The sequence below is a fragment of the Meriones unguiculatus genome, chromosome 18, assembly GCF_030254825.1.
Source record: "Meriones unguiculatus strain TT.TT164.6M chromosome 18, Bangor_MerUng_6.1, whole genome shotgun sequence".
In the NCBI taxonomy this organism is placed as follows: Eukaryota; Metazoa; Chordata; class Mammalia; order Rodentia; family Muridae; genus Meriones; species Meriones unguiculatus.
The window spans coordinates 20558991-20579411 of record NC_083365.1 but is presented as its reverse complement, the minus strand read 5'-3'; the positions used below and the strand labels follow the sequence as shown (position 1 = coordinate 20579411).

The following is a 20421-nucleotide window of genomic DNA, read 5'->3' as shown; positions in this document are numbered from 1 at the left end:
TGGGGTGGAGAGGGGGTGAAGGGTGCATCCTGCTCTTAAGGAGGGTCTAAGTTCAGTTACAGCATCCTCACAGCACCTGTTAGTCATCTCCCAACACCCGTCAGCTCCGGGGACCCAACACCTCTGGCCTCCATCCTTGAGCACTGCACCCATGCACACACACACATAATTAAAAATCAAAGATAGAGGCCAGGCTTGGTAGTATATACATTTAATCCCAGCACTGGGGAGGCAGAGGCAGGTAAAATTGATCTCAATGCCAGGCTGGTCTACAGAGCAAGCTCCAGGCCAGTGAAGGCTACATACTGAAATTCTGTATCAAAAATAATGACTTATTAATTAAATTTTAAAATAATTAAAGAAAAAAACAGGTGGAGAGTGACTGAGGAAACATGATAACCCCTGGCTTCCACATGGATGAGCGTGCGCGCACACACACGAACACAAACACCTCACACACGAACACAAACATGCACAAATGAATATTTATTTTTAAAAATAAATAAATAGCCAGGCATGTCACATGCCTTTTGGATCTCTGAGTTTGATGACACCATGGTTCCAGCAAGTTCCAGAACATCCAGGGCTAAACAGAGAAACCCTGTCTTATAAAGACAAATATATAAACAAACAAATAAAAAGCCTGTTAGGTGCAGTCATTCTGTGGTCTCACTCAGCAAGCTGAAGCAAGAGCAATGCTTAAGCACAGAAGCCGGAAGCCAGCCTGGGCCATACAACACACATCAAACAAACAAACAGCCAACTTCACAAAACAGTAGCAATCAATGCCAAACACCAATATAACCTATTTATAAATAAATAAAATTGCCAACTTCACAAAACAATGGCAACACCATGAAATGGAATCAACCATATATTTTATTAGTGCTGCTGAAAATACCAGGTGTGGTGAAGCACACCTTTAATCCAAGCACTCAGGAGGCAGAGGCAGAGGCAGGTGGATCTCTGTGAGTTCAAGGCCAGCCTGGTCTACAGAGTGAAACCCAACCTCAAAAAAAAACAAAAAAAGAAAGAGTAAGAAAACTTACCTGATGGGTGCAGAGGAAGGATCCTCACTCTCAGCTTCATTCTCTTGCCGGGTTTCACAGATGCAGCTGAACAGAGACACGGGCTTCTGAGGACTGTTATAATACATCAAAGCAATGCATCTTGTAAATTCAAATGGAAAAGCACCTCTGGAGATCACTCTCTTTAGACACAGAGTTCCTCAGCATCTCAACTGCAATCTACATCACCCCCAAAAGCCAACTCTTTGATATGTTTCAAATTAACAAAATAAAAACTTTCAGTATAGGAACTGAAGAGATGCCTCAGCAGTTAAGAGCAATGGTTGCTGGACCTGAGTTCCATTCCCAGCACCCACATGGCAGCTCACAACCATCTGTAACTCCAGTTCCAGGGGATCTGATGGCCTCTTCTGGCCTCCATTGGCACTAGGCACATATGTGGTGTATAGACACAGATGCAGGCAAAACACCCATACACAGAAAAACTCTTCAGTGAGGTCACTGGAGGAAAAGTAGAGAGAAACTGTATTAAATACTAAAAGGAAGTAAAGAGAAAAATCCAGTATACAGAAATCAACAGGATAAACTTCTAGTTCCTTTAGAAGATAATTTGGAAGAGGAACAAAAAGAGGAATAAGGATGTTAAGATTTTTAAAAAATAAACAAAAAACTAAATATATTAATTGGATGTGATTTGTAATTTGGGATTTTGATTCTAACTGAAAATATTGCAAAGCTGAGATATTGATACACCAAATACTTGATAATATTAAGGAATCACCAAAAGTATGAAAACAATATGGTTAACTTTAAGAATATTTATCTTTTATAGCTAGCATTGAAATATTTAGATAAAATGATATGAAGTTGGAATCATCTTCAAAATAACCCACTATTGGAAGGGGGCACTCCAACATTTTATAATCAAAGAAGACTGGCCACTTACAGTATGATTTTCCATATTACACTATCCTCTACTTTTGTCTATACTTTAGTCTTCCCACAGCAAAATGACTAAAAAATAGGTGGCATCAAGCACTCTGAACAGAGTCCAGCTGTTTTTCACAAACACTTAACTGCTTCACCTAAATGCAGAGGATGCAACAATCATTTAGAATACAGACCTTATTTTAGATGACTACTTTAATTTCATCATTTCATGTATATGGGTGTTCTGCCTGTATGTATGTCTCTGTACCACATGCATGCCTGGTACTCAAAGAAGCCAGAAGGAATCGGACCTCTGGGACTAGAGTTAAAGACAACTGTGAGTTGCCATGTGGGTGCTGGGAATTGCACCCAAATCCTCTGAAGAGTATCTAGTGCTCTTAACCACTGGGCCTCTTTGACTTTTTTTTTTTTTAATTTATTTTTTATTTAATGTGCATTGATGTGAGGATTTCAAATCCCTTAGCATTGGAGTTACAAACAGTTGTGAGCTGCCATGTGGGTGCTGGGAATTGAACCCGGATCCTTTGGAAGAGCAGACAGTGCTCTTAACCACTGAGCCATCTCTCCAGCCCCCTCTTTGACTTCTTATGATCAAGTTTTAACATATGAATTTCTTGTTTTGTTTAGTTTTGTTTTGTTTTTCGGTTTTTCAAGACAGGGTTTCTCTGTGAAGCCTTGGCTGTCCTGGACTCGAATTGTAGACCAGGCTGGCCTCGAACTCACAGAGATCCACTTGCCTCTGCCTCCCTCAGTGTTGAGATTAAAAGTGTGCACCACCACACCTGGCTAACATGCATATTTCTTAAGCATAGATTTTTACATTTAAAAAACACTTTACGGCAATACCAATAATGTTTATCTTTTTCCATATCCCACCAACCTTTGCTTTTTTCTCCCCATATTCTCCCAAAAGGTTCAAAAATCCACAAAGGGTCATATTTAGCCAGTAGTCACTTTTATCTCTTTTAAAAAACTTAAAATTTTCTTTAAAACTTTTAAGATTTGGTAATAATAAGCTCAAATCCTTTTGTAAAAATTGTCATTACAGCCGGGTATGGTGGTGCATGCTTGCAATCCCAGCACTGGGGGGGGAGGCAGAGGCAGGCAAATCTCTGTAAATTCGAGGCCAGCCTGGTCTACAAAGCAAGTGGAGGATTGCCAAGGCTACACAGAGAAACGCTGTCTTGAAAAAACCCAACACCCCCACACACACAAAAAGTCATTTACTTGTAGTATGGGTCTGAACAAAAGTCTAGCTCCTAAAAAACGATAGTCACTGGCCAAGGCAGAGAACTCTTAAATGCAGCACAGATCCAGCTAACACCCTCAGCCCGCTGCATTCCAAGGCTGTACTCACAGTGCCTGCCTATGCTGGCTTAAGAACCTTCACCTGTGTGTCACCAACTGCCTTCTAGGGTTTTCATGCTGGGATGACTCATGTCAGAAACAAATTCAAACAATCTTATTCTCACAGCCACCAGATGGCACAGCTTCATCACCAGCACCTGCGCCTCCCGGCATACTTTGCTAAAAGCAGTGCAGCATTTGTGACAAAGCAAAAACAGCTCAACATAGTAGCTGGCAAGAAATTTGGTAAGAAAAAGCAAAACATCCTGAGGCTGTAGCCAAGTATAGACCACAGAAGGACAATGTGTCTAGAGCCTTCTCCTTTGGTCCTTTGTTTCCTCACCTTGGTCATCAACAGAAAAAGAAAAAGGGCCTTTCTATGAATGGTGGGAAAACCACCAGGTATTTTAACAATGAGAATAGCGAAAGTTTTGTTAGACTTAAAATTACTGAGAAAGCCTGTAATTCAACACACGTTTGAATACTTTATGCTGAGTTTTGAGTGTTTTCATGTGTTCCTCTTTAAGCAGTACCTTTGTATTAAACTCCTCTAAATAACAACGAGCACTGGTTACCTGGCAACAGGCTCAGCAAGGGCAGTAGATCCATTTTTTCTCTCAGCAGTTGCAGGCTCTGGACAAAAACAAAAGCAATGAGAGAATGGAAAGAGAAGCAGACCAGTCAATACCAAATCTAACCCTCTGCCCGCTGCACCAACAGCAGAAGAAATACAAACAAGAAAAGCTCAGTATCAACAGAAAGGACAAGTTTTTCTTATCTCTACCATTTCCTTTCACTTTGGATTTCATACAGAAACATATCTGCTTAGTCAGAACTACAACCTGTCATGTCTGTAAGTGAAAATTAAGCCAGCATGCTTCACCTCCCCATACAAGAAATTTAAAATTCACATGAGAAAATACAAAAGAAAATCTTTAAAAAAAAAAAAAATTGGGGCTGAAGGGATGGTTCAGCAGTTAAGAACAATGGCTGCTCTGCCAGAAGTCTTGGGTTCAATTCCCAGCAACCACAGGGCAGCTCACAACTGTCTGTAACTCTGGTTCCAGGGACTCTGACACCCTCACACAGACATACATACAGGCAAAATACCAGTGCACTGCACACGTACACTGCACAATGTTGTGTAAACTCTGCTCCGAATCAACTCTGATTGGTTAATTTTAAAAAGGCTTCTGTAACTGGCAGAAGAGAAGTAGGAGGGCTTCAGCGTGGAGGTCTCAGGTAGGGACCACAAGGCAGAGAAGAACAGGAAGAGATGAAGAAGAGAAAGATGGATCTGCTCCATCCAGCCAGGACAGAACAAATATTGGCAAATAATACTCTCCAGCATGTGACTGGGAACGAGCCAAACTAGAAAATTCATATAAATCATACATGCCCAGGGATTGTGCTTAAAACTGTTTGAATAAATCAATAGATCTCTATCTCAATTTTTGTGAACTAGCTGGGTTAGAAAACCCTGTCAAATTAATAAATTTTCTATAATACATCACCATGCTGGGCTAAAACTTTTATTTAAAAAAACAAACAAACAAAAAACCTGAATAAACTACATGATAAGCCAGGTATAGTATGATACACCCTTGTAATCTCAACATTTGGGAGCTCAAGTAGAAGGAGTGCAAGTTCAAGGATAACCTGGGCTACATAGTAATTTTAGGACAGCCTGAGCTATATAATGAAACTCTACCTCAAAATAAATAATAAAATTTACAGAAAAATATTTTAAGTTAGTGTATAAATTAAGTGGTTCATTTTAGAAACACTCACATGTAGAAGGCACCAAGACCTTGCCAAAGGGCTTTAAAAGCACTTGCTGCTCTTGCAGATGACCATCTATAGCGCCAGGCACACACACTGTAATGTTAGTCCACAAGAAAATAGCCTGCTTCTAGGTTGCCTAGCAACCTGATGTTGTCACCTGCTGCTGGCGCAGAAGATAAAAACGCCCCTGCCTATTTGTGTGCTCTCTCTCTGGCTCTTTTTCTCTGACTTGCTCTGTCTCTCTCCTTTCTGTCCTTTCTGGGGTGCTCCTCCTCTCTCTCCCCGGCCCCCCTTTCATAATAAACTTCTTATATTAAATATGTTCTGGCGAATTTTTTAATGTTAAAACACATGGTGCACATACATACATAAAGACTAAAGCTCAACCACATAAAAATAACTTTTAAAATGTTTTTAAGGATAGGTATTTGAAAGAGTACACATTCCACAAAACAGCCAGCAACAACATAAGTGGGACAGCAAGAGGAACAAGGTATTTTCATAAACGTGTCACTAAGTGTCAAGGGATTGAGTATGTTCGTTTCACTTGCAATTTAATCCAGTCTCAGAAAAAAAAGCTCTTAAATGTTTTCAAACATTGACAAAACACTCATGACTCAATATAAGCTCAACAGTCTATTGTTGAGGCAGCAGAGTTAAATGGTGGCTGGAGCCTGGCCCCTGAACTTAGCCAGCCTAGGGGTAAAATGCTTTTATTCTGAATTGCAGTTTTCTCATTTGTAACAGAAAAACATGATCAGTTTCCCAAGCTGCTGTGAGGATGAAATCAATGAATCTGTGACCCCAGCACCTGATACTACTTTACTAGTAGTAAAAAAAAAAAAAGGGGGGGGGGAGGAGTGTATTATTTAGCACCATCTAGGTCTCCCAGTTACAACCTAAAGATAAAGTTCAGTGCTAACATGTTCCCAGCCATTCACTCACCTTTCCCACTCCTATTCCCATCTCCATTTTCTCAGCTCTGAATGGCCTTGAGTTTGAGATCCTCTGGTTCCAGTCTCCCAAATGCCACCATCAGCATTTAGCAGGTCCCACTCCTACCTTGCTAAAAAACCATTAGATTTCATTCCTAAAGCCAGCCCCAAGGTCCAGCTATCAAAATCCCCTTCGGCTCATGCCCAACAAAAATGCCTCATCGTAACTTGGGTTTTCCTTTGGGCCATGTCTATCTCTTTTCTATCCAGAGGCAGTTTGTTGTCCTGTTCAAGACAAATATTCCTTCCCCCTCTCTTCTACCTTGTCCTCTATCTCCTATCTTTGTCTCTTATCCCTTGCCCTTGGGCAAATAAATCTCCTTTGTGCTGAGAACCTGGTCTTGAGGTATCCTGGGCCAATATTGTTCCCTTTCACATACTCTATCTGGATAAACCCTTATTTAATACCAAAGACAACCATAAGGATGAAATCATGTAATACTTTAATTCCCATTGACATTCTAGGTTCAAATCCAAAAGCCCCGAGTTTCGTCTGGTATGGAGAGTGGTCTTATAGTCATGCCTTCAGTTTCCAATGAGTGAGTTTATTAAATATATAACAAGAAAAAGAAAAGTAAACAGCGAATGGCAGCAGAGAGAACAACACCTCCAATCAGGTGCTGAAAACAGCAGAAATCAACCAGGGCAGTCCTTTAGAGGCAGCTAACTAGGTCCCCACTGAGGGCGCTCCAAGCAGAGCACAGCATTCTTCTCTTTCCCACTCAGGCACTTTCACCCCACGGGATAAGCAATGGCGACCTCACCTTCTAACTATTCCTAGGCTGCAATGTTTCTAACACCCTTAGTTGCTGCCGTTTTCCTCTTTCCCTTTTACATACTTAGGGTGCCAGCCTGCCCAGAACAGGAGTTTGGGCTTTTCCTCTTCTTGTTGTTCTTGTTTTTTTTTTTATTTTGTCTTGTTTTTTTGAGACGGGGTCTTTGTGTAGCTCTGGCTGTCCTGGAACTCATTCTGTAGACCAGGCTGGCCTTGAACTCACAACAGAGATCCACCTGCTCTGCCTCCCAGTAGGATGGGGGGAGAGGGAGTGTTGGAAGACACATGACCTAAGCACACTTAGATCTGCACTGGGGGAAGGAGTGGCTCTGCTTCTAGAACCAGCTTCTCAGTGAGCTCAAACAGCATATGACAGTTTACTAACTTGAAGCTTCAGCTTAGACCAGAGAGAAGACTAAAGACTGACAGCCTTGAGAAAAGAGCAAGGGTGAGATTAATGAACATAGTTGCCTTCAGGCTTCTCTCTGGTCCAAGCTGAAGCCTCATGTTTGTATGACTCCCACTCCCAGGCACCAACCCACATCCCTCAAATTAACATTCTCTGACCTCTCCACTGGACCCAGCGCCTATCAGCTGATACTGTTATTTTCTTGTAACTTTCTCCTCACAGGCTTGCAAGGCTTGACCCTACTTTCTGAGTTCCCCTCTGCTTCTATACAAACTCTTTTATAAGAATTATTTTGGAGGTGGGGGGCTGGAGCATGTTAGCAGTTAAGAGCACTTGCTCTTCCAGAGGACCCAGGTTTGATACCCAGCACCCACATGGCAGTTCACAACCATCTGTAACACCAGTCCCAGGTGATCTAGTGCCCTCTTTTTATTCTAACCAAACAACTTCATTCATTTGGGAAAGTGTCAACATAAATTTATAATGTTAATCTTATTTAAATTAATTACATATATAGCAGCGAGATACGTGCTCATGAATGCAGGTGCCACAGAAACCAGAGGTAATGTGAGTGCGGGGACAGAACTTGGGTCCTCTGGGAGAGCGGTACATGTTCCACTATGCCATCTCTGAACCCCTAAACTCTTCCTGAATGTGAAAGATTCAATACAGAGAGAGAGGTACAAGCAACAGACACTATAAAATTATAGAACCCTTTATCTTCAGTAACATTCGCCAAAGCCAAATATGAAATCTGAGAATAAGCCTTTACAAATACATTCACAATGATAGATGTATCCATCATTAAAAACAGAAGATAATTAATACTTCCTCGATAACCTGGAATAACTAATTACCCAATAGTAACATAAAGTAAAACTTACTTTCCAGGCTAAACTGCAAAGATTCTTCACTGGCCTCTGTCTCAGGACTAACGAGTTTCATTTTCAGAGACAGTTTTCCATCCGTTTCTGGAGCAGACTCAGAATCCCCTTTTTCATTTCCAAGTAAAGGATCATTAATCTCCACCATGCTTTCAGACATGACATCACTGGTTGCTATGGTATTTTCTGGATAGTCACTAATCCCTGAAAGAAGGGAAGGAAGGAGGAAGGAAGAAAAAAAAAAGAACACTAAAATACAAACATGAAAACCAGCAATTCGAAATGATCAATTTGCCTGTTTGGCTCCACCACTCTGCAGGGTTCTAGAGGGTCCCTAGGATAGATCCTGTTACAGGTATCGGCAACTACCAACTAGTATTGACACCTGGTCTTAAGAGGATTCAGTTCCACTTCTGCATCTGGACAAAGGATGCTGCATGAGCCCTCAGCCAACCCACATCTGACAGCATCAGGCATAGGTAGCAGGAGACTCCAGGCGGAATGACTGTTACCTCCCAGCACTGACTAGAGAAAACAAATAGGTTAATGTAGACACCTACCTGCTACTCCATGGACAGAGGAGCTAAGTTTCTTTGCCCTGTCAAGCAGCAGACTGACCAGCCAGCACACTGAGCACAGCACTTCTCCCTACTTCCTGTCTCTTTCTTGGAAACAGTTCTATGGCCCAGCTTAGCTCTCCATGTCCACCACTCTCCAGTGATATGACACAAGCTTTATGCATCCCCCCCTTCCCTCAGCCCTCTCTCTCCATCCTCTTACCACCTCTTACCTCCTGCCAGTAAAATCATACCCTGCTCCTCCAAACCAAACCTCAACCTTCTTAATCAAACCAACTCCTCAGATCCAAAAGTATCACTTGCATAAAGAATGGTATCTTAGAAGGCCTTTAAATAGCTTTTATTTTAATGCCTTAAATATCTTTTTATTTTTTAATCACTCACCAATAGGAGTACTATGTCTCTTGGGCTCCAATTTTAGGTGCCCAATAAGAGGTGGGGTTGCGCCAGTCAGTGGTGGGATAATATCACCTTCTTTAGGCAAAGTGAAATGAAATGGGGTTTCTGAAATAAACAAACAAAAATGAAAACACAATAATGAAAAAAACCAAACCACACAGAAGTATACATTACACAAAAATGAGGAACTATAAAAAAAATTACAGTTGCTCTCTTCCCAAATTCTTAATCCTATCACCTTCACCAGTCATCCAAAGCAAGTCCCTGCGGCTGGAGAAAGCCACTCTACCGCCATCAACAGCAGCTGTGATGAAAAGAACACGACCAGAGGACAGGCAGAAAAAGAAACAGGCCTGAGCAACACTGGGTCAGCCTCTGCTTCCAAAACACTGCATCCAGACACACAAGCCCAACCCCTCACTGCATCCAGACACACAGGCCCGACCCTTCTGAGTCCAAATGGCAAAATGTGCTAGGCGGCTTCTTTCTGAGCTTGCATTCTCCCAGACTTCCAAAGCAAAGCCTGACATATGGTCTGCTGTGAAAGGGGACAGGATCTCATGGGCCAGAAAAGACTTCAAAATAGTCACTGGTTCTAACAACCAAATCAGAGGCTTTCCTTCAACTGTACTGAATAGCACTCTTTCTAGATGCTAAACAGCGTACCAATATTCAAAACTCAATTCCTGCATCGTGGTAAATTTCCTAAGGAGCACTCCCAATGTACATGTTTAGTTGGTTGCTATTAAATTATTATAAACATTAAAAAATCTTGAAGACATAAAAGCACTTTTTAGCCAGGTGTGTGTGGCAGCACACACCTTCACTCCCAGCACTCAAAGGGCAGAGGCGGGGAGACAGAGGAACATGCAAACGTGTGTCTTATTAGTGGAAATTGTTTTTTGGCGCAAGATTCCTTTGAACAATACTAGGTAAAACTTATTAAAAGTAGTTTAAGACCAAGCCAAGCACAGTGGCACATGCCCGTAATCCCAGCACTCAGGGAGGCCGAAGCAGGTAGATCTCTGTGAGTTCGAGGCCAGCCTGGTCTACAAAGTAAGTCCAGGACAACCAAGGCTACGCAGAGAAACCCTGTCTCAAAATTAAAAAAATAAATAAATAAAATTTACAAGAAGTTTAAGACCATCTAATTTCATCAATATAACTTAATAGAGACTTGAAACATTTTCACGTCCTGAGGGCAACGCTGCCACAGCCTCCACGCAGCCTCCAAAGCCTCAGTCCTGGACCACAGCCTACCCATCTCTCAGCCTCTGTCCCAGCCCCCAGTTCCTTAACAGTGTAACCAGAGATAAGCTGGATGATAGGGCTTTGACCGAGCTGGCTTCTCATCAAAATCCTCTGAGGTTTTCAATACAAGGAAAATTCCTAACTCCTCGGGCTAGAGGGATGGCTCAGCAGTTAAGAGTACCTTGCAGAGGGCTCAGATTTAGTTCCCAGAACCAACATAGTTGGTACACACGCATTCATACACATAAAATAAAACCTTAAAAAAATCTAAATCCTAACTCTTCAGTCAGTATGCAGTTAACTGGTAGCAAGCCTAGGTTTCCATCTTTTGTAATTATTCATGTTCAGTGTCCTCCAAAGATTTTTCCATTTCTCTGTACTTATCTAGCCATCTGAAAAATCACCATTAATACAGTTAAGATTATCACCAAATTTTGCAAAATACATTTGTTGTCTATTTTATCCTTTTGAGGTAACCGGAATTTTCTACATTTCAGTTCTCTCATGCTTAGCCCATGATTTAAATTACCCAAATCTTTTCTTCTTTACCAGATAATAATAGGCTACCCTATTTCATATCAGCATATCAATAGAAATACAATAAAGAGACAAAAGAAAACAATAACCATCAAAACACCTGTGTAAGAAATTTGGCCTTATTACTAAGAAATTCTCAGGATTCATTACTGCAAAGTACTACCTAAAACTCTCTACGGTTCGGAGGGATGTTGAGAGGGTCTCATGAGCTAGCCCAAACTGGCCTGTAATTCCTGAGTCAAGAGCACCTTCAACATGAGTTGACCCTCCTGTCTCTTTGTCCCAAATGCTAGGTATAGGCATAAGCCACCACATCCACTCTAAAAAAAACCTTTTCAATTGGTATTGAAGTTCCTGAGAATTTTATAAATAGTAGAAACACAGATGGTTTATTAAAAAAGAGAAAAGCACTCCCAAGAATGGAAAAGAGTTAGTGAGTTAGAACAGGTCTGAAACTCAAAAGTCCTGGCCTTTTGTTTATTTGTTTGTTTTTGGGTTTTGAAGACAGGGTTTCTCTGTGTTACAGCCCTGGCTGTCCTGGACTTGCTTTGTAGATAGGCTGGCCTCGAACACACAGAGACCAGCCTGCCTCTGCCCCCGAGTGCTGGGATTATGGGCGTGCGCCACCTCACCTGGCTCAATACAAGGACGGTCTCTCCTAACTGCACTATGCCATAAAGCACCTACTGTCTTCACGTGTACTTAAAAGAACTGCTTCCCAGCTGGGCACAGCGGTGCACACCTGTACACGCAGCACTCAGAAGGCGGCAGCAGGTGGACTGCAATAAATTCAAGGCCAGCCTGGTCTGCAGATTGAGTTCTGTACAGCCAGGGCTACACAGAGAAGCCCTGTCTCGAAAAACAAAGAACAGAACAACAACAAAGAGGTGGCGTCTAGCAGGTCATGCTGTCATCCCAGCACTCAGGAGGCTTAGGCATGAAGACTGTCCTAAGTTCAAGGCTACCCTAGGCTACGAAGTACTGGGTCAGCCAGAGCTAAATAATAAGAATCTGTCTCTAAACTGAAAAAACAAGAAGTAAATGAAAAACTTCTATGCTGCGATGCTGTGCATGAATAATCTGTGTGCTAGCCTGTGCCAGCTAGCATGACCTTCTGTCACAAAGCAATGAAGATTACAGCTGCACCTCAACAGAGACCCCGCAGCCTGTGAAGTAACAGCTGTGGCGTTAGCTGAGCCGGAACTTTTCTAGAACCGCCTTCTTAGAGACAGCCTCCACAGGCAGGTGTGGGAGGAGGCTGCTGACCTGCGAGCAGTGACCAGCAACCATCAACTGAGGTATCGAGACTGGTTGTGGCCCTCTTTCCCTCTCTCCCATCTGACTCCCTCTTTTCAGTACAATCTCATTTTTCTTGAACAACCTGAGCACTTTTTCAAATTTCAGCATGACATTTTTAAAAATCAATGAAACTATTAGGGCTGGGATGCAGCTCAGCAGGTTGAGTGCTTGCCTGGCACATGCAAAGCTCTGCCCCAACCCCCATATGCCACATGAACTGTCCTTGATGTACACAATAGTAGTGGCACTTGGAAGTGGAGACAAGAAGATCAAAAACACAGTGTCAGCCTCAGCTACACAGAGTTCAAGGCCAGCCTGGGCTATAAGAGACCTAGTTTTTGTTTGTAAAAAACGAGTCTACAAGCCAGGTGGACAGATCTGTAACTAAAGCCAGGAGCGGAAATGCTTTGGGGCTACAGAGAAAACCTGTCACACAAGGAAAGAAGAAAGGAAGGAAGAAAGGAAGAAAGAAGGAAGAAAGCGAGAAAGGAAGGAGGGGAGGGAGGGAGGGAGGGAGGGAGGGAGGGAGGGAGGAAGGAAGGAAGGAAGGAAGAGAAGGAAGAGAGGAAGGGAGGAAGGGAGGAAGGAAAGGAGGAGGGAAGGAAGGGAGGGAGGGAGGAAAAGAAAAAGAGGAAGAGAAAGAGAGAAAAAGGAAAGATGACAGGAAAAAAGAGACAAAGAAAAATATTTAAATTTAAAATAAGTGTCCCTTTGCTGGGCGTGGTGGTGCATGCCTATAATGTCAGCACAAAGGGAAGCAGAAGCAGGCAGATCTCTGAGTTTGAGGTCAGCCTGGTCTACAGAGAAAGTTCCAGGACAGCCAGGACAACACAGAGAAAACCTGTCTAGAAAAAAAACAAAACAAAACAAAAAACAAGTGTCCTAATTTTGATAAGAAATCTAATGAACTGGGTTTGAGGTTAGCCTGGTCTACCTATGAATTTCAGGACATCTAGACTATACAGTGAGTCCTTGTCTCAAAAAAAAAAAAAAAAAAAGGAAGAACAAGAAAAAAGAAAGAAAAAGAAAAACTGGGACTCAATTATTTGTTAAGTGTATGTTTTGCAGTGTTAGATAGGAAACCTTCATGTCTTAGATACACTAGTCAAGTACTCCAACACTGAGCTCCATCCCCACTCCCAACTCACCCACTTTACACCTCTTAGTGTTTGCTTGGTTAGTTTTGAAACGAGCTCTCACATAGCCCAGGATGACTTACTTAGTTGCTTGCTTTATTAAAATGTTATGTTATATTACATTTCATTTATTTTATGTGCACAGCCCACATGTGGAGGGCAGAGAGCAATTTATAGGAAGCTGGTTCTCTCCTTTCACCATGTGGGTCCCTGGAATGGAACTCAGACCATCATGCCTGGATGCGCCGTTACCCAGTGAGCCATCTCACCAGTGCATTATTTATGTAATTTTTTTGGGACAGAGTCTCATGTACCCCAGGCTGACCTGAAACTGCCTCTGTAGCCTAGGAGACCTTGGCCTTCTGTTCTTCCTGTCTCCACCTCCTAAGTGTTGGGATTACAGGTATAGTCACCATACTAAATCTATTCAGTACTGGAAATAAAACTTTATCTTGGTAGGCAGGCGCTACCAAATGAGCTACATTCCTAACCCTCATTCTGCCTTTTTAGACTGAAGAATCATTAACTTTCCACATTCCTCTCTCTTTATTTATTTATTTATTTTTCTAAGGCGGAGTTTTTCTGTGTAGCATTGGCTGTCCTGGACTCGCTTTGAGAAATAGAGAAGTAGAGAAGGCTGGCCTCGAACTCACCGAGATGCACTGCCTCTGCCTCCGAGTGCTGCGACTATAGGTATACACCACTGCACCCAGCTCATTCTTCTTTTTGAATCCTCCTAAGTTTTAGCAACTAAACAACTGTATTCTGTGTTACTGTTTTTGCAGTGAGGGACTCAAACCCAGGGCCTCAGGAAATCACAGCAAACTCCTTACCGCCAGCCGCATCCAACCCATAAACTATATTTTAAACATATAATAGTTTTTCTATTTTTCCTACAACATTCTTGTTTTAGACTAATTCTCTCACTCAGAAACTATTATTCTACATGTTCTAATTTCTAAATAAAACTTTCATTTTCTTTTTAAAAAATAGTTATTTTTAACTCTTGTCCCCAGCAGTAGGTGTAGACTCCAGCTGCTTTCTGAAGAATAGCTGGGTTACTGTTTCTTTTGAGCTAGACACTGGGCAGTCTTAGGCCTAGAGGCTTTTTCATAGAAAGTCTACAGCATAAACTAAATCAGGCCTTAACTAATGTTTATTTTTGTTTGATGTGTGTGTGTATTATGCCTCACGTCTGCTCATAATGTGCAGGGTCTGGTACCACAGAGGCCAGAAGAGGATACCATATCCCCTGGAGATGGGGTTACAGGGACTGTGAGCTGCCCAAATTGGTTCTGGGAACCAAACTCTGGTCCGCTGGAAGGCAGCAAGCATTCTCAACCACTGAACCATCCCTCCAGCCTCAACTTTTAATTCCTTTTATTTTGTTGTTGTTGTTATTGCTGCTACTGCTGCTTTTTGGGACAGGGTTTCTCTGTGTAGCCCTGGCTATCCTGGAACTCTCTGTAAACCTGGCTGACCTTGAACTTAACAGAGATCCACTAGCCTCTGCTTCCCCGAGTGCTGGGATGCATACGTCACCACTGCAAGACAACTTTTAATTTCTCAACCTTTTGTAATTAAGATTTCCAACCATTTATTTCCATTATTTTTTTCAAGACAGGGTTTCTCTGTATAGCCTTGGCTGTCCTGGACTTTCTTTGTAAATCAGGCTGGCCTTGAACTCACAGAGATCTGCCTGTCTCTGCCTCCCTGAGTGCTGGGATTAAAGGCGTGCACCACAGCCCAGCTGGAGAATCATTTAGGAAGGGAAGACCTCATTTTCAGAATGCCTCCTGCTACACGGAGCAGTTATTATACTTCTCAACAAAATGGAGGACAGGGAGGGAAAAGGAAAGAGGAGGGAAAAGAAGGAAGGAGAAGCGACAGCTGTGTGGAGGGAAAGAGGAAAAAGGAAATCAAAGGAAGGAGAAGGGAAAGAAGAAAAAAAAGAGGAAAGGGAAAGAGGAAAGGAGAAGGAAAGAGAAAAGGGAAGGGGAGGAAGTGAAAGGGGGCTGGAGGAGTTGGGGAGAGGAAGGAAAAGGGGAAGAGAATTAAAGGGGGAAGGAATGAGGAGGAAATAAAATAAGTTTCCAGCATTTTCAATAATCCAGATTCATATTAGTAAAAAAATGTTTAACAAAGCACTGTCTATGACAAAAAGTAGCTCATTCCAGCAACTAACAACATAAGCTGTTCGAATATTCATGAGGAATACTATTCATAAAGAATGTTACCACCATAGCAACTAATATCTCAGTATTTTAGAATATTTTTACGTACAACTATAAAAAATAGTAAGAGTTCTGCCAGGGATGGTGGCACCACAGCCCAGCCATCCCAGCACCTGAGACACGGGGACAGAAAAACATGGTATTACACGACTAGACAGATCAAAGGCCACAGCTGGGAACCTACTGGCTGTTAATGTTAGATGGCCAAGTTGTCAATCTGCCCTCTAAATATTTGTGTTTATATATTAATGTTGCTCTCAACTTTGGTCAGAAAAGGAAAAGCTTCTTTTTGCAGTGGGCAGCAGCTACTGCAGACACCTATCTAGGCTAGCTACGGGTAGAAGTGACGGTGAGTGCTCAGCTGGTCAGGAATCATCTCCATGAAGGCCTGGAGGATTCTGCAGAAGTAGAGGCAGAACGAATGTAAGTGCTGGTGGACAAGGGGAATGCAGTGGAATGCGGTCTTCTGAACACGGCACGGCTATTGCACGCATCAACTCCCAGCACCTATGGCTACCTGCGATGGACCTGCACGAGCCAGCCACAATTCTAGCACAAATGGGGAAAGGGTTACTAGTGGCTGATAGCTGCTGAGGGAGAGATCTCTACTGTGGCTATCCACATCCAGAGGAGGGCCTCACAACCATACACCAATGGACAGCAATGGCCGGACTCAAGGGGCTATTAATAACAAGTCCATAAAAGGAAAACATGGAGCTCGAAGGTGATGGGGATGGGGCGCCACAAGGTGTTTAGAGGGGGTAACAGTGGATGGACATAATCAAAATATACTGTATAAAAGTGTAAAATTTCCAAGGAAATTTTAAAAATTGTTATAAGATAAAGTTGTTAAATATCAGGAAAAACAAAGTGTGAGGCATGAGGCCAGTCTGAACCACAAAAATGAAACCTTGAACTAAAAGAGATGAGAGAGAGAGAGAAAAAAAGGATCACTGTACTTGTAAAACCATGAAAATGTTAAGGCTGGAGGTAGAGCTCACTGGTGGCACCTGCCTAGCTCACATGAGGTTAACCATGAGGTTGGGGGCCTCAAGGGTAGGACCTAAGTAGAAAAGAAAAAAACAAAACAAAACAAAAAAAAAAAACTAGAACAATTCCTAATTAAACATATTGACTACTCTTGAATTATGGTGCTGATAACTCACAAATGATGTAAATAATTACAACTTTGAAAAAAAAAAACTAGAACGCTTAATCTCAAAATTTTCCAAATACTATTCCTTCAAGCTAATGCTGAGTCCTGACACAGTGTCAGATCTCTCCTCCCTTCCGTTCCAAATGGGAACCTGGCTGGATAGCTCAACATGAATCTGCCATCACTCACCACTAGAACTTTCACAGAAACTCTGTGAGGCAGGGGCAGGGGCCTTCTCAGGCTCCTGGCACGCTCCCTCTGAGCCCAGCAGCTTGGCATCAGCCACTTTTGCATCTATGGTCACTGAGCTCTCTTTCTCTTGAAGCTGGGGCTCCTGCATGTCCTGGTCCAGTCTGGGAGGTTCGTCTCTCACTGAAGGCAAAGGAGGCTCTGGAGGGTCTTCATCTGCAGGCAAAGGAGGCTCTGGAGGGTCTTCATCTGCAGGCAAAGGAGGCTCTGGAGGGTCTTCATCTGCAGAGTCCTTTTCTGTGGTCTCTGCTTTGACATCTCCATCACACTCTGCACTCTTTTCCTCTGGAGAATGTAATCTAGTCTCAGCATATGGTTCTACCTCTGGAGCCACATCCTCCCAGGACTGGGAATCTGAACCTTTCTCTGCTCCCTCCAAAGGTTCACAGGAAGCATCAACTCTAGGAGAGGGCTCCTTCACGTCAACAATGACAATGCTGGAGTCTTCGGAAGTAGCTTCTTCCCAGGGTTCTGGATTCTTCTGCTCTAAGTCCTGGTCAAGTACTGGCAGCTTTTGGGGGGAGTCAATACTAATCACACTGGTCTCCACTTCCATAGCTTCTGGGCATTCTTCTTTGGGGAGTTCCTTCTGAAGACACAGTGCCTGGGATTGGGTTTCAGTCAGAGAAAGGTGCAGCGGAATACTTTCCATCGTTTCTTCTTTGGGCTCCTCTCTGTGACTTCCACAGGGAGTCTCAGGGACTTCTTCTACCTCAGATCCCAAAAACCCCTCCTCTGGGTGGTGCTCTTTAATTTCCATAGCTTCCTCCTGATCTAAAACACTAGAAAGTGCCTCAGACTGGGTGGCTGGAGAAGGAACTGCCTGACTCCCAGAATCACAAGTGAGATCAATGCACACATCTTCAGCAACAGTTTCTTCCCTTTCTTTACCACCAGCAGCTAAAACACAAACATGGTCACCTCTGTTCTCTGTATCATCCCCTTTTCTTTTGTCATCATTTTGATTCACTTCTACCTGGTCATCTTGTGCTGGATTCTTCAGGGTATTATCGCTCTCAGGAGGAAGTTTAGAATTGGTGACTGGAGACAAGGGTTCAGTATCATCAACCTGCGTGTTCTCTCCATCTTCCTCAGTCCTAGGAGAACCCATGCTCTCCATCTTTGAGGACTGACTACATTCACTTGTAGAAAGCATCAGTTTGCAAGAGTCCCCTGTCATGGACAGCCCAAGGTCATCAGTGAAATTCTTTGGTTCACTCTCTGAAGTCTTAGAACACTCAACAGTCAAAGATGAGCTATGCAAATCTCCACCTTTCTTCACATCATTTGATCGTTCTTCCAGACTTGGTGATGGAATGAAAATGTCCTAAGGAAGAATAAAAAGAGTCAAGCTATCAGCTGTCCATATCATGTTTCTTTTATATCTAACCTTTGAATTCACCTACATTTCTAAATCAATTATTCAAAAATTAAAGAACTCGAGCTAGGGCTGTAATTCCAGAACTCCGAACCTAACAAACAGACTTTCGACTACACAAGTCACTCTGTTCAATGTTTTTCTTATAAAATCCCTGGCAAGGAATCAGCATATTCCAAAACAAAAATCTAAAAGTACTAGCTTATTAAGCACAAGAAGATTCAAACTTAACTCCACCATCAAACTACCAAAATTCTGTCTGTCATATATAACGGAGACCAGATATGCTTATAGAACCATCTCCGATCTCACAGAGTATAACTACATTCTGCTTCACTGTACCACTACGTACATTTATAAAACAGACGTTAAAAATGCATTAGTCAGCAGAGAAATAGAATTAAAACCACAGTAAGCCAGGTAGTGGTAGTGCACCCCTTAAATCCTAGCACTCAGGAGGCAGAGGCAGAGGCAGACAGATCTCTGAGAGTTCCAGGACAGCCTGGTCTACAGAGTGAGTTCCAGGACAGTCATTGTTTCACAAAGAGAAACCCTGTCTCAAAAACAAACAAAAACAAACAAACTGAAACGCTACTCTATTCCACAAAAATGGCTAAGCTTATAAAAACTCACAAAACCAAGCACAACAACTATGTGCAACAACTGTAATCCTCCCACACTGCTGCGGAGAAAGCAAAACAGTACAGCCCCGGTACTGCAACACCCCCTAAAGATGACTCCAAAATTCTCAGTGTGGGCTGCTGATGTATTTGCTAGCTCAACTGGTGGAGTGCTTGCCTAACATACACAAAGCGGGCCAATGCCTTTAATCCCAACACTCCGGAGCAGAGGCAGGAGAATCTGTGAGGTCTACACAGAAAATTCCAGGATGGCCAGGACTATAGAGAGCCCCTGTCTCAACAAAAACAAAACAACAAAACAATTCAAAACCTCCCAAAGCCCTGGATACTTTGGAACATGCCAGTAATCCCAGAGCTTGGGAGACAGAAGTTGGCTGACTGCTGTAAATGCCAGGCCAGCTTGATCTATATAGTGAGTTCCAGAGCGACAATGTCTTAATACGCACACATGCGCATTACATTTAATTGTATACCTTTAATCTCAGTACTTGAAGAAAAAAGACAACAGGATCTCTAGGAGTTCAAGGCCAGCCTACTCTACATAATGAGATTCAGTCCAGTCAAGAATACATAGTAAGAACTTGCCTCAAAAAAACCCAAAAAATAATAAACATATGGGGGGTACACATATGTGTTCATGTATGCTCACAGTATTCTTCCTAACACAAACACTATTTGGAGCCGGTCACAGTGCAACATGCTGATAATCCCAGCACTTGGGGAGGCAGAGGCAGGCAGATCTCTGTGAGTTCTGAGGTTTAAGGCCAGCCTGGTCTACAAAGTGTGTCCAGGAGAGCCAAAGCTTGAAAAGAAAAAAAAAAAAGCACTATTTCAAGGTCAGAGAGTAACTTTTAAGGGTCAATGTCCTCTTTCCATTGTTGTTTCGTGATCAAAACTTAGGTTGTCAGGCTTTTTTGGCAAATGCCCACCATCCCCCATGTCAGCCAACCTGCTACCTCAATTGCTATTTTTTTGTTTGTTTTTTCCTTTATTTCCTTTTCTTTCTTACTGAGGGGATAAGGGTAAAATGAGGGTTAAAACAGGATCTCGTGTAGCCCAGACTGGCCCTAAGCACAGATCTTCCTGCCTCTACCACCCAAGTGCTAGAATTACAGACATGTGCCTCCATGCTTTGCTTTAAACCTTTTTACTATTTATTTTTAACTTGCTATTATTGTGTGTGTGTGGTATATACACAGTCTGTACATACGAGCATCGGTACTACAGCACATTTGGTGGTCAGAACAACCCTCAGGAGTTAGCGCTCTTTTTCCACCTTTAAAAATAATATGTAGGAATTTGACACATAATGAAAAAAGGAGAACTAGCAAATTAAAATGGTAGATTCAACATCTACTTTATTTCCAAAACCCTGCTAAGCAATGGTAA

General features: G+C 42.5%; 1 protein-coding gene across 5 annotated transcripts in view; it reads right to left on the bottom strand.

Annotated features, from left to right (window-relative positions):
• The window catches only part of Tp53bp1 (tumor protein p53 binding protein 1), an 85265-nt gene that overhangs the window by 19976 nt on the left and 44868 nt on the right, over positions 1-20421 (bottom strand). For 3 of the 5 annotated variants that reach the window (XM_021649859.2, XM_060372247.1, XM_060372248.1), the window contains 5 exons: positions 16954-18340; positions 9137-9256; positions 8175-8378; positions 3902-3959; positions 1050-1142 (listed from right to left, as the gene is read on the bottom strand). In XM_021649859.2, the coding sequence (XP_021505534.1) occupies positions 1050-1142; positions 3902-3959; positions 8175-8378; positions 9137-9256; positions 16954-18340 (1862 nt within the window). The remainder of the gene's footprint in view (positions 1-1049; positions 1143-3901; positions 3960-8174; positions 8379-9136; positions 9257-16953; positions 18341-20421) is intronic. The other 2 variants (XM_021649860.2, XM_060372249.1) reach the window with 1 other exon arrangement.